The sequence below is a fragment of the Lepidochelys kempii genome, chromosome 27 (assembly GCF_965140265.1).
Source record: "Lepidochelys kempii isolate rLepKem1 chromosome 27, rLepKem1.hap2, whole genome shotgun sequence".
In the NCBI taxonomy this organism is placed as follows: Eukaryota; Metazoa; Chordata; order Testudines; family Cheloniidae; genus Lepidochelys; species Lepidochelys kempii.
Genome location: NC_133282.1, coordinates 18,647,400 through 18,673,058, shown reverse-complemented (window position 1 = coordinate 18,673,058; position 25,659 = coordinate 18,647,400). Strand labels below are relative to the sequence as shown.

General features: G+C 55.4%; 1 protein-coding gene across 3 annotated transcripts; it reads left to right on the top strand.

Annotated features, from left to right (window-relative positions):
- Positions 1–397: 397 nt before the first annotated feature.
- On the top strand, positions 398–25,054 carry EZH1 (enhancer of zeste 1 polycomb repressive complex 2 subunit). 3 transcript variants are annotated; one of them, XM_073326216.1, is made up of 20 exons: positions 398–476; positions 3,648–3,771; positions 4,343–4,471; positions 4,800–4,919; positions 7,558–7,678; positions 8,650–8,823; positions 9,589–9,691; positions 10,914–11,077; positions 11,974–12,065; positions 12,769–12,949; positions 13,540–13,736; positions 15,104–15,195; positions 15,759–15,799; positions 16,349–16,474; positions 18,385–18,563; positions 19,189–19,284; positions 20,066–20,147; positions 20,957–21,037; positions 21,539–21,623; positions 22,217–25,054. In XM_073326216.1, the coding sequence occupies exons 1-20, from the start codon at positions 466–468 to the stop codon at positions 22,275–22,277; spliced, it is 2,259 nt and encodes a 752-aa protein (XP_073182317.1). In that variant the 5' UTR covers positions 398–465; the 3' UTR covers positions 22,278–25,054. The 3 variants fall into 3 exon arrangements, with proteins under 3 accessions (XP_073182317.1, XP_073182316.1, XP_073182318.1); XM_073326215.1 differs by having other exon boundaries at positions 11,956–12,065; XM_073326217.1 differs by lacking the exons at positions 19,189–19,284; positions 20,066–20,147; positions 20,957–21,037; positions 21,539–21,623; positions 22,217–25,054 and having other exon boundaries at positions 11,956–12,065; positions 16,349–16,663; positions 18,385–18,473.
- Positions 25,055–25,659: the final 605 nt, after the last annotated feature.

Below are 25,659 nucleotides of genomic sequence, written 5' to 3'. Positions count from 1 at the left end.
TAGGACTCCTGGGTTCTCTCCCCCAGCGAGGGGGAGGGGTTGGGAGCTAGGACTCCTGGGTTCTACCCCCGTTTGGGGGGGGTTAGAGCAGGGGGCTGGGAGATACTGAGGGATTGTTTCTAATGTTTTCCTTGGGGCCCGCCCGCCGTGGTACAGCCCATGCCCCCCCCCTCCCGATCCCAGTGGTATGATCCCTTCCCCCCCTCCCCTCGCTTGGTACATCCCAAGGCGGGTGAGAAAACGGCGTTCGCTTCAGGGGGCGGAGTCTCTTGACGTGGGCGGGGCCCCGAGCTGCGGCGGCCTTGTGGGCGGAGTCTGAGAAAGTGGGCTGGGCTTTGAGCCCGGACACGGCCCTGAGGGGAGGAGCCTCCTGGAAGGGGGCAGGGCAAGTGGGGGGCGGGGCGAGCTGGTTGGCGCAGGCGCAGAGCGGACGGGGTGCTGCGGCCTCCAGGTCACCTGAGCGCGATGGATGAGGAGTGAGTAACGGGGCCGGGGGGGGCCGGGGCTGGCCCCCTCCTGGGGGAGGGGCGAGGCGTGGGCTGGGAGGGGGGCTCCGGGGCTGGCCCTCTCCTGGGGGAGGGGCGAGGCGTGGGCCGGGGGAGGAGTGAGGCGTGGGGCGGGGTGTGGGGCTGGCCCCCTCCTGGGAGAGGGGCGAGGCGTGGCGTAGGCCGGGGGGGGCTCTGGGTCTGGCTCCCTCCTGGGGGAGGGGCGGGTGTGGGCCGGGGTGTGGGGCTGGCCCCCCTCGTGGGGGAGGGGCGAGGCGTGGCGTAGGCCGGGGGGGACTCCGGGGCTGGCTCCCTCCTGGGGGAGGGGCGAGGCGTGGGCCGGGGTGTGGGGCTGGTCCCCCTCCTGGGGGAGGGGCGGGTGTGGGCCGGGGGGGCGGGGTGTGGGGCTGGCCGGGGGGCTGGTCCCCTCCTTGGGGAGGGGTGGGGTGTGGGGCTGGTCCCCCTCCTGGGGGAGGGGCGGGTGTGGGCCGGGGGGGCGGGGTGTGGGGCTGGTCCCCCTCCTGGGGGAGGGGCGGGTGTGGGGCGGGGGGGGCTGGCTCCCCTCCTGCGGGAGGGGCGGGGTGTGGGGCTGGCTCCCCTCCTGCGGGAGGGGCGGGGTGTGGGGCTGGCTCCCCTCCTGCGGGAGGGGCGGGGTGTGGGGCTGGCTCCCCTCCTGCGGGAGGGGCGGGGTGTGGGGCTGGCTCCCCTCCTGGGGGAGGGGCGGGGTGTGGGGCTGGCCCCCTCCTGGGGGAGGGGCGGGGTGTGGGGCTGGCCCCCTCCTGGGGGAGGGGTGGGGCGGGGCAGGGTGTGGGCCGGGGGGGGCTCTGGGGCCTCCGACAGTGTGGGAAGCAGGTATATGGGCTGACTGCCCTGTGGGAGAGGGGTTTGGAGGGCCTCTGGGTGTGAGGAGAACTGGGGCAGACCGATCTGTCTGGGGGCTGGTTGCGGCTGGGGTATGGGGAGTGGATTGGTTTGGGGTTCGTCTGTGGGGTTTGTTTAAGGATGTCTGGGATGGGAGGCTTAGGGTAGGTGTGGTGGGGAGAGTGGGGTGCTGGAATAGGGGGTACCTGTGCAATTGGGGGGGTATTGGGAAGTTGCTGAGCTGGGATGGCCTCCTGAGGTCCCTTCCAACCCTGACATTCTGTGACTCGAAAAAGTAGCCACTAATCTGTGGTGCCTCCATTTCTGGCTGACCAGTTTGAAACATGATGGGCCTTATTCGGGGGGGAGGGATAGCTCAGTGGTTTCAGCATTGGCCTGCTAAACCCAGGGTTGTGAGTTCAATCCCTGAGGGGGCCATTTAGGGATTGGGGCAAAAATTGGGGATTGGTCTGAGCAGGGGGTTGGACTAGGTGACCGCCTGAGGTCCCTTCCAACCCTGATATTCTATGGGGGGGTCAGATTGCTGCGTGCCATCATTTTGCCTCCAGCTACTGGGATGGCACCCTCACCTGTCCTATTTCCTTCGTTTGGAATCTGTAACTAAAACATCTGTGTGTCTGGGCAGTAGGTGTCTGCTGTGCTTTTGACATTGTTCCTTCACTCCTGACTTACTGGGGCTAGAACATGGGCTGAAGCCGAATGATGTTCCCCACTGTCACATACGCACGTAACGCCCCACTGTGCTTGTGGCTGACGCTGCTGCTGACTCTTAATTACAGTTAAATGCCCCTTTGAAATGCCCCTTTCTTGGTCTAACTCTTTGGTTTCTGCCAGGTAGTTTATTTTAACCCCATCACTCACAGGAGGCTTATTCCAAGCAGTAGGGAAAGCTGCCCAGGGTGCTTCTGAGGACGTCTAGTTTTTTAGGTTTGAATGGCAGTACCTCTTGTAAAAGAGATGTTTGAATGCTGGGGAACTATATCTTTGAAACTGTACCACAAGGGGAATTGGACCGTTAAATCCCAGTAGATGAAAGGAAAACAAAAGTATAACCTGAAAACCTACTTGTATGCCTCAGAATCCTAATTGTCCAAAGACTTCTGTATTGTTACAACGGGATCCAGGCTGCCTGGAAGTGAGGGGATCGGATCCCTACCTATGTCGCTGGGCTCTTGGGTGAACTGGAACAACAATAATACAAACAGAAGGGTTAAATGATGAACCGGAATGGACTGTAACTCACTGCAAAGGCTAACCTGACTCCCTGGGACAGTCAGGCTTGCACCTACAGTTTGCATGAGATCAGAGCCTTGTTTAGTGTTGCTGCAGTGTGTTTGTGTGTGTGTGTTAGAGAGAGACACCGCTCCTTCCATTAGATAGGAGAGCAGGTTCGTTCACAGTTCTGCAGCCAGGTTTGTTACATGCATGTTGTGATCATGTCTCCCACCCCTAAGACTAGATCCGGAGGAAATGTGCACAGTTGGCACTGGGTGAACTTTAAGGAGGTTTAACCCTGCAGAAGTATGTTTTGTAACCCTGCAGTCCCTGGGGACAGCCCCGGACCCTCTTCTTGGTGTGTGCGATTGGCTCTTAGTTTTGATTTTTTTGCTGCCTCAGGGAATGTTTGGCATCTTTAATAAATAACCCTTGGCTGTGCACTCCTGAGGAGGAAAATGCTAGTGGGGGAAAGGTCCCAGCTGAGCTAGGAGGGTCACCTGGAGGCACAAGCTGTGATTCCAGTCTGTGTATAATGAAGCCAGTGTCACCTTTGCCTTCAGTCTGTTACTGCCCGGGGCAAATGGAACAGAGGAGCTGCTCAGAATATTTAATGAAGTGAGCTGTCACTCACGAAAGCTTATGCTCAATTAAATTTGTTAGTCTCTAAGGTGCCACAAGGCCTCCTGTTCTTTTTACGGATACAGACTAACACGGCTGCTACTCTGAAACCTGTCAGAATATTTAGTGGAAAAAGAGGTCACCCAGGCTCATGCTGTTGGGACCAGGCATTCTAGGGGCACTGATAGGTGAGGCCCCTGCCAATGAATGATCTGTCCTGAGCACACAGTGCCCTCTTGGCTCTAAGAACTTTCTGTGCCTCTCTTAGGTACAGTTTGCACCATAATTGTTCCCTAAACAAACAGAACCAATGTGGCCCGTGCAGGCAGTTAAACTTGGTGATGCACTGAGAATCCCAGCACTCTGTTTTTGTTAGGAAACCCCTTGTGTTTGCGAAGAAGCACTCTGCCATTCGGGTGCTACCCTTTCTGTTTTGTTTTTCAGGAAAATGGAAATCCCAACTCCTCCAACGTCTAAGTGCAAAATTATTTACTGGAAAAGGAAAGTCAAGTCTGAATATATGCGTCTTCGGCAGCTCAAGAGGTTTCAGGCAAACATGGGAGCGAAGGTAGATATGTTCTCTGGGGCCAGACCTCGTATGTATACACAGGAATATCGAGTAGGAGTAGGGAGATTATATGTATTTGGCACTGTTCTGATGGCTGCTGGAACACCATGTCCAGTTCTGGTGTCCGTAATTCATGACATAAGTTGAAAAATTGGAGAGGGTTCAGAGGAGAGCCATGGGAATGGTCCCTTCAGGCTTTATAATCTGTGGAGTTTTTTCTAATTGTTCACATTCTGCTGTTAGACTAGACCGTGATCAGTGTCTGTGTGTGGCGTAGATAATCTTTCTTTGATGTTCCTTGTGACAGAGTGGTCTGGTGATCAGGGACTAGAGAGCCTAGGTTCAGGGCCCTGCTCTGCAATACACTTTCTGTATGACCCTGAGCAAGTCACTTAGTCCCTCTGAAACTCAGTTCTCTGTCTGTAAAATGGGAAGAATATCCTTCCTTGCCTTTGCTGAAAGTGGCAGCTGTGTTGACTCTATAGCCTGCTGTGTGTCACACATTTGGATTTCAGTAACTTGAGTCTAAACTTGCTTTGAGGATTGTAAGCACTTCTCTCTCTAATTTCAGGCTCTGTTTGTGGCCAATTTTGCAAAGGTTCAAGAAAAAACTCAAATTCTGAACGAAGACTGGAAGAAGCTTCGAGTTCAGCCAGTCCCACTAATGAAGCCAGGCACTGGGCACCCTTTCCTGAAACAGGTACAGAAGAATGAGGTGGAAATGGCAGGGCAGCCACACAAGCTGATTACAACCCAGGGCTTTGCAGGGAAGGCTGAAGAGGGCTGTACCTTTCTTCGCTCTCTGCGTGTCAGTCTCTTACTGCACCTCGTGCTCCCCCCAGGCTGCAGAAATGGGGGTAAAAAGAAAACCCTGTGGCTAGTGTCCAGGGAGGACTGTATGTGACTGTAAAGCTCAGCAGATCAGTAGCTGTACCTAAGAGACGGGATCAAAATGTATGTTCATGTCTTGCAGTCACTGTGTCTGAGCTGCCCTTTGCTTACTGTCCCTGTGTTTGTTTGTTCTCCAGTGTACCGTTGAGAGCAATTACCCTGGATTCCCAAACCAGACCATCTTCATGAGGTCCCTAAACACAGTAGCGTTGGTGCCTATTATGTATTCCTGGTCCCCTCTTCAGCAGAATTTCATGGTATGTGAGAGCGCATTGTGGTGTGAGACTTTTGAGACGATTAATGCGTCATCCCTACATGTTTGCGGTTGCAGATACCTTCCTCAGCCTGCTCCTTTTGAGTCTCTTGCTGCTCCCAAGGCGTTGGAAGGGAATGTTTTTGTCTCGTGTTATGCTGTATCCCTTAATAGCAGAGCTGGCTCACCAGTTCCCCTGAAATCCCAAGGACTGGCCAAGCCTGACTGCTGCCTTTGCAGGATTCAATGCCTGAATTTAGTGGCTGATTTTAGTAAACTGTGGAATTGTTTCTGTTTAAAATAGGGCTGTTGATTCATCACAGTTAACTCACACGATTAACTAAAAAAAAAATTAATTGTGATAAAAATATTAATTGTGATTAATTGCACTGTTAAACAATAGAATACCAGTTGAAATTTATTAAATGTTTTTCTACATTTTCAAATATATCGATTTCTGTTACAACACAGAAAACAAAGTATACCGTGCTCACTTTATATTAGTTTTATTACAAATATTTGCACTGTAAAAATGATAAACAAAAGAAATAGTATTTTTCAATTCACCTCATACAAGTACTGTAGTGCAATCTCTTTATCATGAAAGTGTAACTTACAAACGTAGAATTATGTACAAAAAACCCTGCATTCAGAAATAAAACAATGTAAAACTTTAGAGTCTACAAGACCACTCGGTCCTACTTCTTGTTCAGCCAATTGCTCAGACCAACAAGTTTGTTTACATTTGCAGGAGATAATGTTGCCTGCTTCTTGTTTACAGTGTCACCTGAAAGTGAGAACAGACGTTCGCATGGCACTGTTGTAGCCAGCATTGCAACATATTTACGTGCCAGATGTACTAAAGATTCATACGTCCCTTCATGCTTCAACCACCATTCCAGAGGACATGTGTCTCTGCTGATGACGGGTTCTGCTTGATAATGATCCAAAGCAGAGTGGACCGATGCGTGTTCATTTTCATCATCTGAGTCCGATGCCACCAGCATTTTCTTTTTTGGTGGTTCGGGTTCTGTAATTTCTGCATTGAACTGTTCCTCTTTTAAGACTTTTAAAAGCATGCTCCACACCTTGTCCCTCTCAGATTTGGGACGGCACTTCGGATGCTTAAACCTTGGATCGAGGGCTGTAGCTATTTTTAGAAATCTCACATTGGTACCTTCTTTGCATTTTGTCAAATCTGCTGTGAAAGTTTTTCTTAAAACGAACATGTGCTGGGTCGTCATTCGAGACTGCTATAACATGAAATATATGGCAGAATGTGGGTAAAACAGAACAGGAGGCACACAATTCTCCCCCAAGGATGTCAGTCACAAATTTTAATTGACACATTTTTTTAATGAGCATCATCAGCATGGAAGCATGTCCTCTGGAATGGCGGCTGAAGCATGAAGGGGCATACAAATGTTTAACGTATCTGGCACGTAAATACCTTGCAATGCCTGCTACAAAAGTGCCATGCGAACGACTGTTCTCACTTTCAGGTGACATTGTAAATAAGAAGCAGGCAGCATTATCCCCTGTAAATATAAACAAACTTGTTCGTTGTAGCGATTAGCTGAACAAGAAGTAGGACTGAGTGGACTTTAGGCTCTAAAGTTTTACATTGTTTTGGTTTTGAGTGCAGTTAGGTAATCAAAAAATCTATATTTGTAAGTTACACTTTCACAATAAAGAGACTGCAGTACAGTACTTGTATGAGGTGAACTGAAAAATACTATTTCTTTTGTTTTTTACAGTGCAAATATTTGTAATAAAAAATAATATAAAGTGAGCACTGTGCACTTTGTATTCTGTGTTGTAATTGAAATAATTTTCAAATATATTGTAGAAAACATCCAAAAATATTTAAATAAATTGATTCTATTATTGTTTAACAGTGCAATTAATCGCGGTTAACTTTTTTAATCACTTGACAGCCCTAGTTTAAAATAATTAAATGTTCAATAAATAAGTCAGGCAGCTCCTACCTTTGTGACTGACCCCCCAGCGGTGCTGCTGAGGGTTAGTTGTGAGAACAGGACAGTGCAGAATAATTGAAATACACTTTCAGGCACAGCATTAATGCTGTGACCTTCTTCGTTTAAAATTATTTATGAGGCAAACGTCAATCTGTAGCTATTTCCTACTGGCCGTTTGCTTGCTGCAAGAGTGTACCGATCTGCCTGCTGCAATAACTCTCTTAAGGCCAGTGGGGAGCAGCTCTGGCAGAACCGAGTGACGAAAACCGAGTGTAGCACGGGAGTATGCAGAGTGCCTTTGTCCCCACTGCATGTAATGAGAGCATGCTCCTCTAGTGTGTACTGTATTTCAGACAGGGCTGAGTTACCGTGTGCTCTTGGTTGTGTGCCAACCCAGTACTGTCCCGCTCATGAGCCCCCTGATACTTATTTGACCACTTGCTCGGCTTTATCCTGTGTCTCTGAACGTCTCTGGGCTCTGGAGACACGACCCTTCTGTGGCAGGGGGTATGTTACAAACAGAGCACCTCACAGTGTTCCGGGTAGCAGTGAAGTCTGGGAAGGGTGAGTCTTTGCAGTCCCGCATGTGAACGGGAAGGGGCAGTCACAAGGCTGCCCTCTGACTGGCTGTCGGTGAGCACTAGCTGCCTGACCTGTTTGCAGGTGGAGGATGAGACTGTGCTGTGCAATATCCCCTACATGGGAGATGAGGTGAAGGAGGAAGATGAAACCTTCATTGAAGAGCTAATTAATAACTACGACGGGAAAGTTCACGGCGAGGAAGGTAACCTGGGCACAGGGGTGCTCTCCATTTCCCACTGGACGGCTTGCAAGCAGGGAGCATGGCCAGGCTTTCTGAGCAGCTGAGGAGGCAAAGAGCAGTACCAATAACCAGCCTCTGCCGAGGGTCCCTTAGAATAGGGAGCATGTAAAGCAAGAGCACCCCTGCTGGCCTGGTCCCGTCTCCCTGCCCTCAGCTCTGCCAGAGCACCTCAGGCCCAACCTTCCGCGTCCCAGGCAGGTCCAGCCCTGGGCCTCTCTTGAGCAGCACTGCCATTTGTATAACGATGGCAGATATCCATGAAGGGTTAGGGTGAGACAAGCAAACTCATTTCACTTGTGACCTGAGCCAAGACCTGAATCCAGTTCTTCAGTGGTGAAAAGCCTGTGTGTTTTCCCACCAAGCTGCCTAGCCCCTCACAAGGCCCTGCCTGGAGGTAGGAGACACTGAAAAGCTGTCTCCCATCCCACGCCCCAAATGGCTTAATTAGTGAGTGTCTGTGTCTATAGCAAAAAGAAAAGGAGGCCTTGTGGCACCTTAGAGACTAACCAATTTATTTGAGCATGAGCTTTCGTGAGCTACAGCTCACTTCATCGGATGCATTCAGCTCTCGAAAGCTCATGCTCAAATAAATTGGTTAGTCTCTAAGGTGCCACAAGTACTCCTTTTCTTTTTGCGAATACAGACTAACACGGCTGTTACTCTGAAACCTGTGTCTATAGCAGTTACTACTCAGCTGGGAAGAGGGGCTGGCTCTGTTGCTCCATGTGTTGGCTGCCAGGTGTGATTAAGAGTGATGCACAGTCAGCATCTCCCCACCTCCCCAAACACACCCTGCCTTGGCAAAATCCTCTCGTGAAAGCGCTGTTCCTAACAAGCAGTCTGTCCCGTGGCTGACTTAGGGTTGCCACCAAACCCCAGGCTGGAAGATTGCAGCACGCCCACGAAGCAGCTGATATATTGCTGTGTTTCAGAGATGATTACAGGGTCCGTCCTTATCAGCGACGCTGTGTTCCTGGAGCTCGTTGATGCTCTGAATCAGTACTCGGATGAGGAAGAAGAAGGGCTCAATGACTCGGAGGGTAAACAGGAGGATGGGAAGGAGGAGCTGCCAGTCACAAGAAAAAGAAAGCGAACCACAATGGAAGGTGGGTTTGGCAGCAGAAGCTGGGACAGTCTCTGGTGGCCTCCATCCTCCCCAGCAGTCACTGTGCCCTCCTGCACTCATCATGTTGATTGCTAATAAGGGTAGTGAAGTGCCAGGTAGAAAGTTCCGTGGCCTGTCCTTGCTCCCCCTGGGATGCTAGCTGGAGTGTTTCCGTGGAATGGGTTGCAGTGGGAGGAAGCTAGAACAGTGGGATTTTCACGTGTGCTGTGTAATCGCAGGAAGCTTTCGTGGCAGATTTCATCTCGGACTGCTGTATGTGGTGCTCTGAGTGACACTAGTAGCAGGGAATATCTCTCGTCTCAGCTGCAGAGACTCCACAAAGTATTAGGTCTTGGCGATCGCAGCTAACACATCTTCTTGCTGATACTTTAGTCTGGTTATGAAACATCCAAGAGTAAAACCTGAGTCCAAGCAGAGTCCTGCTTCTCTAAACCCCTCTGGCATTTGGGGAAGGGTTTTTGTGCACTCAGTCCCCTTGCAGCACAAATTAGTAATTTTTCCCTTATGAATCATCACTGAATCTCACTGATGGCATTGCTGGTGGGTAGAAGGGGCACCTCTGGAACTGTGTGTTCCTTATGCTAGCTGTTGGATTAAGGAAGGATTCTCTGTTGGATGACTGTGTGATCGTCTCTCTGCCTTTTAAAATGGGATCCAAAGCATCCCTGGAGTAACCCTACCCCTAAAAGGGAAAGGTGCTTTCAAGTCCTGCTTAACTTAAGAATCTTCTGTCATTTTGGTTTAGGCAACAAAAAGTGTTCAAAGAAGCAGTTCCCAAATGACATGATCTTCAGTGCTATTTCTTCAATGTTTCCTGAGAACGGCTTCCCGGAAGACATGAAAGAGCGGTAGGAGACATTCCTGGTTAAATTGTCTAGCAGAATCAGTTCCAGTTTTTAACAAAGATACTTCAGCAAATAATAGTACGTTAGTCTGACTAGTGCAGTAGACCTGTATCTGCCCTGGACAGTGTCAATGTTCAGGGAAACTGCACCTCTGTTCCCCCTCCAGGGTCCCTTTAGGGCACCTACACTAGACTCCCGGTTTCTCAGCTGTCACCTCTCTTGGCTAGAGACCCGTGTCTCTCTCCCTCCTGATGGGTTTTTCCAGGCTGCACGGTTCCCTGCCTGTGCTATGAAATCCTCCCCTGCAAGGCAGACTGCCTAAAAGGCCAGCGTCTGTGCTTTGCTTTCTCTCCAGAGGCAGTGAGCACTGTCATTGCCACAGTTACAAGTTCCCACACTCTTTATAAGCAAGCACATTTATTCTTAAGGTGAAAGTGTTACAGAGAAGACATGCTGAAAACAAGAAAAGAACCTAGACACAGGCTAAAGCTTACTAGAGGTCATGCCAGCTAGAACCTTGGGCTCTGGTAGTGTCAGTCCTTCAAAACTCTCACCTGGGTTTTCCCCAGGGTTACAAGTCTCATTTTCAGAACCAGAACAACAACGAAGATTTCAGTCTTTCCCTTATGTAGCTTGGCCTCAGTAACAGGTGATCAGCATACAATGGCCCACCCCTCAGGGTTTAGCTTCCAAAGGCTGGGGTTTGGCATAACCAGAGGTGGGGAATTTGCATTTACCTCCCACTAGCTATTTCCCCAGGAAAACCACTTCACACTGTTGCAAGAGTCCATTCTTGTCTGGGCCATTGTTCAATATAGTCCATTGAACCCCCAGGCCTCTCATCTGTCACATCTGCCCCCTGGAGAGGCTCTGTACAATCCTGGCCCATAAAGCGTTCATTTCATACAATGGATCCCAAAAACGCTTAAACTTAGTTCAATAAGGTCTCCCAGGATATTGCAATAAATTGCCATGTCTGTCACACACTCTCTCTATGGGAGGAGGGGAAACACTGTACAAAGACTTCTGGGAAATAGAATGAAAGTAGCCTAATGAGAACTTGCTAGGAGAAAACCCAAGTTCTGACTGTTTCAACCCCCTGAACTCAGCCCTGTTGTACCGAGCTGATCAGCACGCCGAGCGGCTAGTTGCAGTGACATAGAGCAGTGTGTCCAGACACTAGGAAAATACACATGCATGTTTTTTTGGTTTTTTTTTAAAACAGGTACAGGGAACTTACTGAACAGTCTGATCCGAATGTGCTGCCCCCCCAGTGCACTCCAAACATTGATGGGCCATGTGCAAAGTCAGTCCAGCGGGAGCAGTCCCTGCATTCTTTCCATACGCTCTTCTGCAGGCGTTGCTTCAAATATGACTGTTTTCTGCATCGTAAGTTGAGACCCTGGGGGTTCTGGTGCATGTTGCACCATTTCCACCCCTTTCTTTACCACGCCTCACACTCCAGACTATACTGGGCAGGTGCCTCTGCCTTTCCCTGGTGCTCTGCACTGTGTTGTATTGCAGTCCGGAGAGCCAGATTGACAAAGACATTCAGGCACCTAAAGATGCGGATAGGGACCTACTTGCATTGTTAAAGTGGCCGTGAGTCTGTATCTTCCCCAGCGATCTCCACAGATGGACGTGTCAGCTGCAGTAGGTTGGAGTCCCAGTCCTGCTAGTCCTGCTGTGTGAGCCCCCTTGTTCTGCACCGTGGACATGGCACAGCACAGACCGGACACACATTACACTGACACTGGTCTGCCCCTGCCCCCACATTTTACTACTTTATCGTAACGAGTCGCTGGGCCCATTCCTCCAGCGTGTCGTGCTAAAGCCTTGTGAGCATTGCTTTGCCAGTTAGACCTGGAGCTTTGCTGTTCCTGGGGGTCACTGCGGAGTTACAGGAGTCTCTTCAGCTAGACTCTGTTATTAAACACTGGCATACGACCATGAGTTAGTATATGTGTGTCAGTTTAAAAGTAAACCTTCCCGTTAAGTCTCTTTTCCAGGAATGGGAGGGGTTTGGGTGTCCCAACATCACAGATCTAGGTTTCCTTCCATTGTGAGTGGGCGGGGAGGCCAGGGGCTGTGGCTAAGTTGCCTGGTAGTGTAGGACTCCTGGTCAGTGCCCATGGTGCCTGGTCAGCATTGCATTTCGGTGCATTTCAGCACCTTTCACCATGCATGCTGGGCCGTCGGCTGCCTCCTCTACTGTGGGGACGAATGAGCCTCTCAGTTGGAAGGTGCCTGGTGCTAACATGATGAAGGTGGCTTGTATTTTTCAGCTTTCCATGCGACTCCTAATGTCTATAAACGGAAGAACAGAGAGATCAAGATTGAGCCAGACCCCTGCGGGACAGATTGTTTCCTTTGGCTGGTAGGTTTTTGGGATACTCTCCTGCCTTACCTGCAGGACCAGCTGGTGCCTTTGTACCGTTCCAGTGATCAGACAGAGTTGGTGAGCACAAGTCCAAATAAAAACCTCACTTGAGACCCACGTTAACGAGCCTCCAGCCACGGAGTGTTAGCTGGTCTCAAACGGGTGAGGCCCTGCAATACTGGGTGGTACCACGAGACTGTGCAGTGTTAGCATGGGAAACTGTGTTTAAAATAACCCGGCTAAATCCAGCCACCCGTCCCCAACCCCCACAGCCAGGGGCACTGGCAAACAGCACGTGACTCGGCAGCTGATGAGCCAGCTGAGAGATGAGCCAGCTGTGGAAAGGACTTAGTGCTGGACATGCATACAAGGGGACGTGGTCTTTGCCCCTGGGAGCTCACCCTCTAGCTGATGCTGCACTAGCTGGAGGTGTACAGGGGAGCTGTCTGGGGACAGGAGGAGAGGCCAGGGGCTTCTGGAAGCACAAGGCAGTGGAGATGGACAGGTTACAGTGTGAGAGGCTCACCAGGAATAGTCTCACTGCAATGGAGGTTGCAGAGACTTGTCACCCACAGGATTTGTAGGCACCTCGCCCAGAGAGCTGAGGGTCCCTGCTGCAGCGCAGAGCCCTGGGCCCGTGGAACAGAGCTTTGTGCATTCCTTGCATGGCTCTCATTTGCCACGTGCTGTCTGATTGCAGGAGGGAGCCAAGGAGTTTGCAGTGCTGCACAATCCCAGGTCCAAATGCTCCGGTAGGCGACGCCGTAGGCACCATGTGGTCAGTGCTTCCAGCTCAAACCCCTCGGCCTCCTCCACCACTGAGACGAGGGAGGGAGACAGCGACAGAGACACGGGCAACGACTGGGCCTCGAGTTCCTCAGGTATGATGCCTGGGAGCCTCCGCATTTCCATAGACCCTCCCCACTGCCATCTAACCAGGCTGCTGCAGACCTGGCACTGGAGGGTTGCCAAGGCAGGTTTTCCTGGCTGCACCGGCTAGCCTAGCTCCTCTCCCTCCTTGGCTCAGCCCTGTAGGCAGGGGGAGCAGGAGCAAACTGGCTCATCAGAGCATCCCCTTCTGTCCATGCATCGAACACAGGCCTCTGCCACGGCTCTGTGTGTCCGGCCACCGCGAGTCAGGCCCCCTCTGAGAGGGGGCTCTGGGGTAAGAGTGCTTCCCTGCCAGCGGTGCCACATGGCTTGGTCTGGGGCTCAGGGCCATGGAACAGAGGGAGCAGCTTGCGTGATTCTCTGCTGCCCTACACAGACAGACACGCGGGGTGGTGCTGGGCCTGGCGGGAGCTCTGCTGGGAAGATTGCCACGGGTGAGAGGAGTTGGAGGCAGGAGTAAGGAGGGGGACCATGGGAGGAAGGGGCTGGCTCCTGGCAGACCCAGACTCCCCAGCGTGGGTGTCTTGTGTATTTGTTGCTGCCCTGACTGCTGTGTTTCCTGTCATCTGGGTCTTGTTAGAGGCCAACTCCCGAAGCCAGACCCCCACCAAGCAGAAGGGCAGCCCTGCCTCCTCTCAGCTCTTTGTGATGGAAGCGCCGCAGGAACTCATCGAGTGGACGGGGGCTGAGGAGTCGCTCTTCCGCGTGCTCCACGGCACCTACTTCAACAACTTCTGCTCCATAGCCAGGCTGCTGGGCACGAAAACCTGCAAGCAGGTAAGGCCTGGCATCCTCGCCTGGCCGCTTCTGGGCGGGCGGGACAGGAGGGGAGGGAGTCTTGGGAGCCTCGCTTTCTCTTGCTTTGCCTTCTGTGCCACAGACAGACCAGAAGAAATGTGCCTTGAGGGGCCAAGTGAGGTAACTGCATCGTTTATCTGCCCAGGCTGTGCGAGGGGCTGGTGCCCAAGGAATTGCTTCCTTGGAGTGCCATAGTCTGTTGTTTCCTCTGCTCCGTCTCGGAGGATGCCGGCTGCCTCTTTGGTCTGGTAGCTTCCCGCTCACCTAGCTGTTCCTGTTTGACGTGTCAGTCACGGTCGTGAGGGAGGAGCCTGGAGCGGTGCAGCTGCAAAGCAGTTTGCTTGTCCTAAGGATAGTACCACAAGGCCCTGGATTCTGCCCCTGCCTCCGACCCACTAGCCTGCTCCTGATTCTCTGCAGAGCTGAGGATTTGGTGCCTAGTACCTGTGTCCTGACACTGTTCAGTCCGCCTCCACCATCCCACTGCCCTGACTGCTTGGCTCTGGTTTCAGCCCAGCTGGCGTGCTCCGCTTCCTTTGACTGTGGAGTAAACTCGAAGGGATGTACAAGGCCTGGATCAGGGCTTCCCCTGACTCTTCTCTTTCCTGGGCCGGGCCAGGTTTTCAGAGGGCCATGTGTAGACGAGTACCTGCCTGCTCCAGCATGCCTGTGTGCAGACAGCTGTGAGTGGGTTTTTAGGAGGCCCTTTGAAAATGCCGCTCACACCCTTTAGCACTGCAAAGTCACACCATGTACATTCTCCCAGCCTGGAATCCCTTTTGCTGCCCTTTTGGGATTTTTCCATCTCCCTTCTGAAGAATTAGGGACCCCAGACCCAGTGGCGGATTCCACTCGATGTGCTCACGCAGTCACGAATCTGTCTTGGCTGGGTTCACAGCTACGCGTGGAACCAGGTGCAGAGGGAAGGAGCATGGGAAAGAGGGAGCCGCAGCATCCTGGGCCCAGCCCAGGCTTTGTGAGGATGAGCTTTCATCGCTCAGCTCTAGGAACATCGAGTCTCGTGAAGTTTAAAGTGCTGGATGCGCACACGCTCCATATGGTGAAAATCACTGCAGCCCCCAGCCCAGCTAGCTGCAGCCTGTCATTGCCCAGAGCTGTCCCTGCCCTGCCGTCATGCTGGAGCTTCAAGGGTTGGTGCTTCTGATGGTCCCCCGAGGACGAGCTCTGCAGGGAAGTGTTTTGGCAAGAGGGAGGGGTTTGCTTTCCAAACGAACAGCAGCAGCAATCTCCACTGGCTCAGTGAGGGCAAGAGCGGGCGCCTGGCCTGTGGGAGCTGGGCCTGTCCTCCAGGGTATGATGTGAAGGAGCTGAACTCTTTTCTACAGGTCTTCCAGTTTGCGGTGAAAGAATCCCTTATAATGAAACTGCCGACCAGCGAGCTCATGAATCCGTCCCAGAAGAAAAAAAGAAAGCACAGGCAAGTGCTCCGCGAGCTTGTCTTGTTCTTAAAATGCTGGCAGAGCCTCTGCACACCCGGCTGGTGTTCCCGCTAATCCACACCTGCCCAAGTGGCTGTGAGCATGGGGGGCTTGTGCTGGTGGCTGGGAATTGGTCCCCGGCCTTCTCTCTGCCACTGCTGCGGTGTCCGTGGGCCCTGGTACCCAAGGCGCTGGCAATGGCTTGGTAGCCACTGAGGAACAGCTGCCTGGGAGCGTCAGTCCCAGGAGCCTCCCTCCAGGCCCAGCTGGAAGATGGCTGGCTTCTAACCATCTTCTCATGCACTTGTTCTGATCCACCCTGCCAAGCGGTTTGTCTCCCGTGGGGTTTTGCTTGACTTTAGGGTTTGCCCTAAGGAGCGTCTCTCCTAGACGTCTGATTCTGTTCTGCCCTCGCCTCTGTGATCAGTAGCTGATGGTTATTAGCACGCAAAGCTGACAGGCTGGCTGAGCTCATTGGGAGCCCCGAGGGTCCAGGCACAGACGCTCTGTTGGCCGTTCCTCAGGTGGGCGCCCGTTTCCCACGTCTCTGTTTCTCTTTCAGGCTGTGGGCTGCACACTGCAGGAAGATCCAGCTGAAGAAAGGTACCGTGCGGTGCCGGCCGTGATCCGGGGGCTGCTTGCACGGCCTGGGTTTGAGAAGCATCAGTGCGCGGTGTAGTGCTGAGCATGTATCCAGCCTGCCAGCTCGAGCTGTGAGCACCAGGCCAGCAGCAGCCACAGGGGCCGGTGCTATTGTTGGCTCCCCGGCTGCACCTTGTTTGGCTGCCGTGGCAGGCTGTGAAGTTCCCATCTGCTTGTGGTGGGGCTTCGTCCCGGGGGTAGCATTCTGGGGTGGGGTCGGTGGCGCAAGCTCCCTCTCGTTTCCAGGCGGAGGCTTGGAGCAAGGGCCGGGGGGTAATGGGGGCTGTTCAGGAGCGAAGTAAACGGATCATGTGCTTGTGATCCCGGTGCAGTGTCTGTAAGGCCTTCAGCACAAGGGGCACGCTTGCCTGCTGCTGGGCTGCCCGCCCTCTGCTGGCAGACTGGAAATGGCAGGCTCTGATGCTCCAGAGCCTGGTGCCCAGTGACTCCTCGTCCATGTGTGTGTGCGGGGCATGGGCTGTAACCGTGGCATTTCCCCTCTTCTTGCAGATAATTCTCCTACCCAGGTGTACAACTACCAGCCCTGCGACCACCCCGACCACCCCTGCGACAGCTCCTGCCCCTGCATCATGACTCAGAATTTCTGTGAAAAGTTCTGCCAGTGTAACCCTGACTGTAAGGACACAGCTGAGACGGCCGGGCACAAAGCCCGTCGCCCTGCTGCCGGCACAGCAGCGCGAACAGGGCGTTACAGCGGCTCCCCCGCGTTCCCGCATCAGGCAGCTCGCGCAGGGTGGCTGGAGTCTAAACACACGCGGGCTGGCTAGCCGTCTGCCCAAGTCAGGGGAAGTGGCGTGTTCTGTGGTAAATCGGGGGCTGTCAGTGGGTAATGCGCACTTCCATAGTGACAGGCTTCAGAGTAGCAGCCGTGTTAGTCTGTATCCGCAAAAAGACCAGGAGGACTTGTGGCACCTTAGAGACTAACCCATTTATTTGAGCGTGAGCGACAGCTCGCTGCATCGGATGCAGAGGGGTGCTGTTGGGTGGAGAGAGGGCAGCAGGGAACGTGCCTGCCTGCTGCTGCCGGCGGTGCTCTCCAGGGGTTTGCATTATTCCCTTTGCAGTGCTGTCTCTCCTTCCTTGGAACCTGAAAACCATGTCATGTGTTTACTGGTGCAGAGCCCCAGCCCTGCTTCCCTTTGTTCCCTCATCAGGTGGGCTGGCAGGGCAGCTCTGGGCAAAGGCAGGCTGACCTGTCTCCGTCTGTGGGATACTTTCTCAGCGTGTTACCCCCCTGCCTCAGCAAGTGACTCTCACTGGTTCACTCCCTGGCTAGCCACCTCTCTTGGATGGTCAGACACAACACATCCTGCAGCTTGGCAGGGGGTCAGACTAGATGACCCTTGCAGTCTCTTCTGACCCTGTGGTTCTGTGACACCCCCAAACAATCTCCCCAGGATCACTTGATGATGACCTGTTCTGTTCATTCCCTCTGGGGCACCTGGCATTGGCTGCTGTCGGAAGACAGGATACTGGGCTAGATGGACCTTTGGTCTGACCCAGTGTGGCCGTTATATTCTTATGCCAGTCCCCACTTTGCCTTGCAGGTTAACACTTGATGCGCTCAGTCCTCAAAATCCTCCAAAACTCCCCCTGTGGTATCCAGCCCCTGTCGGTAATTACCAGGTTCCCTCGTCCCAAGGGAACAGTCTATGCACCAGCTTGTTTAATTCAGCTGAGGGTTCACATTTGACTTAATACCACAGCACTGAGACGGATTTAAAATAAAATCCAAGGATCAGGTTATTAACAAAGAACAGAGTTTCAAAGACTCATGTGAACAGTGAGTGAGAATATTGGAAACACGTGTGAGTATAACACGCTTCTTGGAGTTTTAACTTGAACAGGCTGAATTCCTTGTCTGAAGTAAGTTCTTGCCTTCCAGTGACTCTAGCTCCCATGGGCGGGACCCAGCGCTCGCCTTCCTGCTTCCTCAGTGATGGGGGGTGGTGCTGACTCTGCCCTCTAGTATTTGAAGTGCATCCTTTAGCTATGCACCCCCAGATAAAACTCTTTGCCCCGCTGCTTGGTGTCCTGCATGCTCCTTTCCTGTTGACTTGGGGTGAAAATGTAGCTCCCATGTCTTTGGCTTAGAATGGTTAATGTCCATCTGAACCAAGGCTGGAGAATCAGCATCCGATGCCTGGCAGCAAACTTGTTCGTCCCCGCTCTGCCTCCAGAGCACATGTTCGGGACAGATTTTCAGCGTGCGTGTTGCCCCGACACATCACCCGGAGGTACCTCCTGCAAGGAGTGTGAGGTTGTCTGATGTAAGCATTCATTGGACACCTCCCACGCCCTTTGGAATAACCGGTGTGAAAGCAGCGGGTTAGGTGTAGAGAGTTTGTCAGGCCCGAAAGGCAGTGCTGGGACAGGAGAGCGAACCCACTGAGGGGTTCTTTGGGCCACACCGAAGCTGAGCAGCCTCTCCAGCTGGGATGTGTCCCTGGGGTGGAGTCCTGGCGTTTGAGGCCAGCAGGGATCCTGTAGCCTGACCTGTGTAATCTGGGTGTCTCTCGCTGCAGGTCAGAACCGCTTCCCGGGCTGCCGCTGTAAGACCCAGTGCAACACAAAGCAGTGTCCATGCTACCTGGCTGTGCGGGAGTGCGACCCTGACCTGTGCCTGACCTGCGGGGCCTCGGAGCACTGGGATTGCAAGGTGGTCTCCTGTAAGAACTGCAGCATCCAGCGCGGCCTCAAAAAGGTATTTGCTGTACCCCTCCCCCCGTGTGCAGAGCAGCCAGGCTGGAGAAAATCCACCCCTGCTGCTCTGTCCCCCGTGGGCTTCCCCAGGCCGCAGCCGCCCCAAAGATCAGGCCCGAGGTGGGGGCTGGGCTGTTCCCCAGGCTCCCAAAGTGTTTTCAGATTCAAAGGCAGGGTTTGAACTAATGTGAAGCAGGAAGAGGCCCCGGGAACTGGAGCTACCTGGGGCTAAGTGTAGGAAGGGACAGAACTCAGGGGACGCGGTGAGATCCTTAGAAAACAGGCCAGGGTTCAACAGAACTAATGAAGCTGCAAGGAAAGTGGCTGTAAGAAGCCGGGGGCCACTGCTCACAGTGGATGGCTCGTAGCCATCCTTCTGTCCGGGGCGTTTGTCGTGTCGGATGGTAACTCCCTGAGGCTGGGACTGTGTCTCGATGGGGCCTGATCCCGGTCAAAGCTGGACACAGCGGTAATACCAGCAATGCATAAACGGGCACTAAGGAGCAGGGGAGCCGATTTCCCGGGGGGCTCTGGGCTTGTCTGCATGATGTCGGGGCGTTTTCCTTCCATTGCGCACCCTGCTGGGCAGCAGCTCTGCAGACTCAGCCAAGTCTCTTGCACTCTAGCATTTGCTGCTGGCTCCATCAGATGTCGCTGGCTGGGGGACGTTCATCAAGGAATCTGTGCAGAAGAATGAATTTATCTCTGAATATTGTGGTGAGGTTAGTAAAGCCGTCTCGGCCCATCCCCACGGAGTCCGGGGTGACACAGACGTGCCTAGCTACTGTTCCTGGGGCTGCAGCCCCACAAGTGTCACAGTACCGGTTAACAAGCAGTCCCTGCCCTCATGCTGTGGGGCAGTGCATGTGGCATGTAGCCTCTAGCAGGATTTTCTCAGCTTTCCCCACCCTCAAAGATGCATAACAATGAGTGAGGCTTAAACAAATAAACCCCTTAACCCCAGGGGCCCAATGAAGGCCAAGGGGAAGGGCTGGGACAGAGCAGGGCTGGGTCCTGGTCCAGACTCACTGGATGTCCTTGGGTGAAGTTTGTGAAAATGGCCTTGGATTGGGGAAACAAGTTTTCAGGAATCCAGCCTGAGCCCCCACAGGCAGGGTCTGTGGAGGGGGCTGAGCGACCGCCCATTGAAATAGCTGGGAGCTGTGGGTGCTCGGTATCCTCTGCAGCTGTGGCCCTAGGGCTGTAAATGGGAAAGCTGCTCCTGTCTCAGTGGGTAAAAGCACTCAGCCCCTCCGAGGACACGCATTGTCTGAATGCCTGGCATGGCAGAAGTGGAGCGTGTGAGCCAGGCCTCATTTGACGTGGTCGGCCATCTACAGAGGGAGGCTATGATAAAGGTCCTGGCCCTGGCCAGCGGTGCAGAGGGAGGCTCTCCCTGAGCAGGCCAGCCGGCAGACTCTGCCCTATGCAGAGGGGCTGTTCCCTGGCTCTGGAGAGTCCCATCCCCTGGGACACTCAGTGTAATGCCTGCCCATTTCCCAGCTTATTTCTCAGGACGAGGCCGACCGGCGAGGGAAGGTCTATGACAAGTACATGTCCAGCTTCCTCTTCAACCTCAACAATGGTAACTTCCCGGGCGGGGACCCAGGTTCCTTAGGGTCATTCAGGGCAGGGCCTGGCTGTGGGGAGGGAGGAGCCCACAGCAGCTATGCCTGGAGGAGACTCCCAGGCTCGACACTGGCTTGGCCCAGGCACTGTGCTTTCGGGATCACCTGGGGTGTCTCACAGCTGCCACAGCTCCTGGACACCTGCCTCTGCAGTGCTGGGCCAGGCTGGTCTGACACGCCACTGTCCAAGCTCCCTGTAGCCACCGGACACTTGGCAGCGCCAGGGGCTCAGTTGCTGCTCGGTGGTCTTTGAGGACAGAATCGAACTCTAGAAAGGCAAAGCTGCGAGCCCCGAGCCAGGGCTGGAGAGTAGCCGGTCCCGAGGGATTCGCTTCCTGAGCTCACGGCTTGGCTCCGGGCTGTAGAACCAGGCAGCGAATGCGATCAGCCCCCGGTGGTGCTGGGATCAGTGTCGGAGTAGCCAAGGGACGTGACTCCATTACAGGGTTTCGGGTGAGCTGGGGGATCTGGCCCCAGGTGTCTTTTTGTGAGGAATAAATTCCTTACGGGAAAGACACTCCAGAACCCAGGAGGATTTTGTGTGCCCGGCTCTGAAGAGCAGCTGAGTGCAGAGACCATTTCACTGGTCTGGCTCTGGGGCAGTCTACCCAACTCTGAGTCTCTCACCCAGCTCTGGAGCTAGATGGGGGGACGCTGAGCCCCGGAGCCGTGGGGGAGAGGGGAGAGACGTCGAGCCGAGCCCCAGAGCTAGTGGGATCTTGGTCTGATGGGACTCTCAGGGTTCTGTGGTTTCCTTTCCTAATAGATTTCGTTGTTGATGCCACCCGCAAAGGAAACAAAATCCGCTTTGCCAACCACTCTGTGAACCCCAACTGCTATGCCAAAGGTGAGAGCCCTGTGCCCAGCTGCAGCCAGGCCGGTCGGGTGACCAGATGTCCCGTTTTTAAAGGGACAGTCCCGTTTTTTGGGACTTTTTCTTATACAGGCACCTGTTAGCCCCCACCCCTGTCCCGTTTTTTCACAGTTGCTGTCTGGTCACCCTAGACAGGGAATCCCCTACTGTTGCTCCAGGAAATGCCCATGGAGCCCTGGGTTACGCAGGGTCTCCTGAGCCTCTTGGAAGCATCCTCTGGGTCTGTGAGCTCTGGAGGGGGCTGAACGTCAAAGGAAAGGCCGAGCGTTGGGTTTCCGGGCACTCCCCTGCAGTTGGGCCCTCTCTGGTCTGCCGGGCCCTCCTGCTGCTCAGTGGGAGCTGAGTGCCCGGAGCAGAGCCTGCTGGCCAGCCATGCCCCCAGGCGATTCACCAGCGCTCAGGCAGGCTGGTGGGCTGTGGTGCTGCGGGAGAGCCGGGCTGGGAGACGAGCCCTGACTCCTTTCTCTGCCGCAGTGGTGATGGTGAACGGAGACCACCGGATAGGAATCTTTGCCAAGAGGGCCATCCAGGCTGGGGAGGAGCTCTTCTTTGATTACAGGTGAGCCAGGGCCTGGCCGCTCCGATGCATGGTGTGAAGCTCTCCAGAGCAGGGGTCTCCAACCTTCTTATGCCCAAGATCACTTTTTGAATTTAAGTGCAACCCAGGATCTGCCCCGTCCCTCCCCCAAAGTCCCGCCGCACTCACTCCATCCCTCCTTTCTCTGTCACTTGCTCTCCCCCACCCTCACTCACTTTCACAGAGCAGGGGGTTGGGGTTCGGGAGGGGGTGCGGGCTCTGGGCTGGGGCCAAGGGCTTTGCAGTGTAGGAGGGGTCTCCGGGCTGGGGCAGAGTGTTGGGGTGTGGGCTCTGGGAGGGAGTTTGGGTGCAGGAGGGGGCTCCGAGCTGGGGTGCAGGAGGGGGTGTGGGGTGCTGGCTTTGGGAGGGGGGTCAGGGCTGGGGCTTGGGGTGCAGCGCTTGCAGGCAGGAGCAGCGCGTGGAGGGAGACGCCTGCCCCAGAGGCCACGCTGGCCACTTCCCCACTGTGCCGCTGGAGATCGTAATCGACCGGTTGATGACCGCTGCTCTAGAGACGGGCTGTGGAAAAGAGGCTGCTGGGGAAGCGATTATGCACCGGTGTCCCTGTCGTGCAGGTACAGCCAGGCCGATGCCCTGAAGTACGTGGGCATAGAAAGGGAGACGGATATCATCTAGCCCCCTGCGGGCGTGTCCCCTGCTCCTGGCTGCCGCGATGCCGTGTCCATTCCATGCTCCGTCGTTGCTGCCCCATTCCCGTTGCTGTGTGTCCCGAGCGCTCCGTTCCAGCCAGGCGCCTGGGAGCAAAGCCCAGGGCAGGAGCAGGAGCCAGACGCTGCCTGGGGCTAGCAGGAACCTGGCTCGGTTCCAGGGCAGGTGGGCGCTCCTGGGCTGGGACGACTCCAGAGACTGAGGCTGTTGGACTGGAAGGAAGAAGAGTGGCCAAGAAATGCTCAGTCTGTTTCTAAAGCTGCCTGAGCAACCAGCTGCATCTGGAGCTAAGGGACCTTGGAGCGACCAACCTGCATGCGGGGAGCAGGTAGCTGGTGCTTGATGTTACTCTGCTCACAGCACAGCCGTTGGAGTGAGCTTTTAGCCCTGGGGCGACTGTTGCTACCTTTCGGTTTCCTTCCATGCTGAAGTGCTGGGGACTAGGCTGCTAGCACATGGTCAGACCCCGTGGAGGGTCAGTCCCGCCTCCCTGCGGCGCAGTTCCAGGGGCCCCAGGCGCTCGCTGCTGCCTGGCGAGAGGGGGGAGCCGCCCAGCACAGCGTGTGGAAGAGTCCGCCGGGGCGAGGAGCCATGTTGGTCCCGTGATGCGATGGTGCCAGGAGGAGCTGTGTGTGTATCTGTCGTGGGATTGCCCCAGGAGATGGTGGGAGGGGGCAGGAAACGTGAGGCCGGCTGGGGCGTGGGAGGCCCCAGCTCCCACCTGCCTGGCTCTGCAGACCCACAGGTGCGTGATGTCTGTTTCTGCCTCTTGTGCTGGAGGGGCCCTTGGAGCCTGGTGTGTCGCACGCCCCCCTGCTGTGCAGGCGTGGGGCGCCACGGGCCGCGGCTCCAGCTCCCTGCGCCTGGGGTTAGGGGCAGGCACCCTGGGCCCTTCCCGAGTCAAGCCTTCAGGCCGTAACAGGAGGGCGGGCGCTGCTGGGATGGCCCCTCTGGGCTGCGGACCCTTCTCGGCCCCTGGTGGCTTCTGTCCTGTTAGCCAAGTGAGTGGTGCAGACGCTGTAACCCGCGTCTCGGTTGGGCCGAGCAACTGGCAGTGCCGCCAGGCCTGGGACTCGGCTGCTTCACTCCCCATCCTCGAGAGGGGCTTTCCCCTTCTGGAGCTGCCCTCCTGTGGGGTGGCATCAGCCCCAGAGATGCCACGCCAGAGCCAGCCAGCACTGCGAATGCTGGGCACTGAACTACCGGGCACTGCTCCACGCTGACCAGCGAGTGGGGCTGGGGCCTCTCTGGGGGGCTGCCAGGCAGCGTAGGTCTGCTGGGGCTGGAAGTGTGGGTCTCCCCGGGAGATCAGAGAGCTGCTGGCCCGCAGATCGCCGGCAGCGCAGAGGTTCCAGCCTGCCCAGTGCTGGGCTGGGTGCTCCGGCATCGGACTGTTGAGCCGGCAGGTTCCCCTGGGCCAGGCTGACCCAGCAGTACCCCTAAGGCACTTTACGAGCCCTGCGTGGCTCCCTGCTCCAGCCTGGAGCCTCTGCCATTGCACAGAACTCGGGGGGTGGCGTTTGGATCATCGAGAGCTTTGCCTGCTGTAAATACGTTGCTGACTGCCAGCAGATCTGTCGCACCAGGCCCTATCCTGGCAGTGCAGACCCGAGGGGCAGGCTCCCCAGAGATGGTTCCTGGACTGGAGAGCAGGGCATGGTCTGCTCTCAGCACCCCATGCAAAGAAATCAAGTGAGCACTTTAAAATAAGCCTCCCACCCAGCCAAGGGGCTGGGACCAGGGCTGTTCCTGGGCAGCTCTGGGTTTGAGGACACACCTGCCAGCCCAAGGTACCATCCTTCAGTGGGGCATGTTCCCGTGTCCCTCCCTTCCCAAGCACAGCTGGCGCTGGGTGGGGTCAGTTCAGACACCAGGGTCTTGACCTGGAACAGGAATGAAAGCAAGGGGTGGCTCGTGCCTGGGGAGAGGGGGCACAATGTTCTGGGGCTGACACACAGTGAGAGGCACCCAGGGGGCAGGGCCTCCAGCTAAGGGCAGTTACCTTACAGGTTTCCGGCTCCCAGTGCCCTGGCTGGTCTCCTCTCCAGGTCACTCGGTGCAGGGTAGCATCCATGGGAAATGCCTGTGTGCTTGGGGCAGGGGACTGGCAAGAAGCTGGGTGGGTGTAACAGAGCTGGGAGCTGGGGCAGGTCCAGGAAGATCAGCCTATCGGCCCAGCAAACAGCTGAGCCCCATGGCTAGCTTGGGTCCCGAGAGCTGGATCCTGAGTGCCAAGCTGCCGTGGGCCAATGAGGCCACGAGAACAGAGCGCAGGGCTTAGCTGAGTCCATTCGCTGGCCGATGCCCTCGGACTAGACTGGGGCGGGAGCTGTCCGTAGCACGCAGGCCAAGGGGCAGCTGGCTGAGCGCTGTCTCGCTCTGGGCGGAGGCAGGCTGGAGGAGAGCCAGGGTCTTGGGCCTGGCGCCTACTGTCGCAGGCTTGTTCCTGTTCTCCAGCACCCAGGCATCTGGTACTGCTGCTAGCAGCTGCGTGGGGCCGAAGGCCTGTCCTGCCTGCGTGGCTTTCCGCCCAGGGCTGTTAGGCCCGTCTCCCTCCCTGGGGCTGGCAGGACTGTGAGCCTGGGCCCCCTTTGTGTCTCACCGGGAGAGCCACCCCTCCCTGGCACCATACCGCCTGCCCCAGCTAGTGGCTTTGTGTCTGTGGTCTGCTGCCCGTGAATTATATGCACTTTAAAACTGATGTGGCTTGTAATCTTTGTCCGAATAAAGTGGTAGTGAATATCCTCGCTGGTCTGGCCGCCAGCCTCCCTTCTCTTACACCAGCCTGAGCAGGAGCTCGCCCCTGCGCCCCGCTGGCGGCTGTGCTGCGGCCTGGATGCACCAGAGCGCTTCAAAGGAGCGGAGAGCGGACGCTGGCTTGGCTTGGCTTGGCTCTGGCGAGAACTGCCCTGCTCTGGAGCTGCCTGGCTGCAGTATTGTTCTGCTCTCGCCTGCGAGCTCGGAGCAGGCCTGACGGGGCTCACAGCAGCTAACTGCAGTAGGGGTGGGGGGCACAGTGGCGCCTGGTGCTAGGGCTGGGCACAGAACGGGGCTATAGTCTGAGGGGCTGGCCCTGTTCAGTGACCTCTGTCTCTGTGCCCGCGGGGACAGGGGCTTTGCCCTACCTGGCACTCCAGTGACTAGCGCCCCACCAGTAGCCGCAGGGAGGGGGAGGAGCACTCGCCCTGCACAGCGTCGTTCTCCGGGGGGCCGTTTCCACTGATCCAGACCCGGACCTAGAGAGCAGAGGCTGGGAGGGGGAGGCTCCTGCTTCTCTCCCCCTGGACCTTGCTCTGAGCTTTCCTTGGTTCAAGGAAGCAGCCCCGTAACCTGCCCCACTCCCAACCCC

What these genes read in the sequence shown, in the direction of transcription:
- EZH1 (XM_073326215.1), top strand. An exon ending in GAAAGTTCACGGCGAGGAAG is followed by an intron (nt 7,679 to 8,649) that starts GTAACCTGGGCA and finishes GCTGTGTTTCAG; the next exon opens with AGATGATTACAGGGTCCGTC. An exon ending in GAAGATCCAGCTGAAGAAAG is followed by an intron (nt 15,800 to 16,348) that starts GTACCGTGCGGT and finishes CTCTTCTTGCAG; the next exon opens with ATAATTCTCCTACCCAGGTG.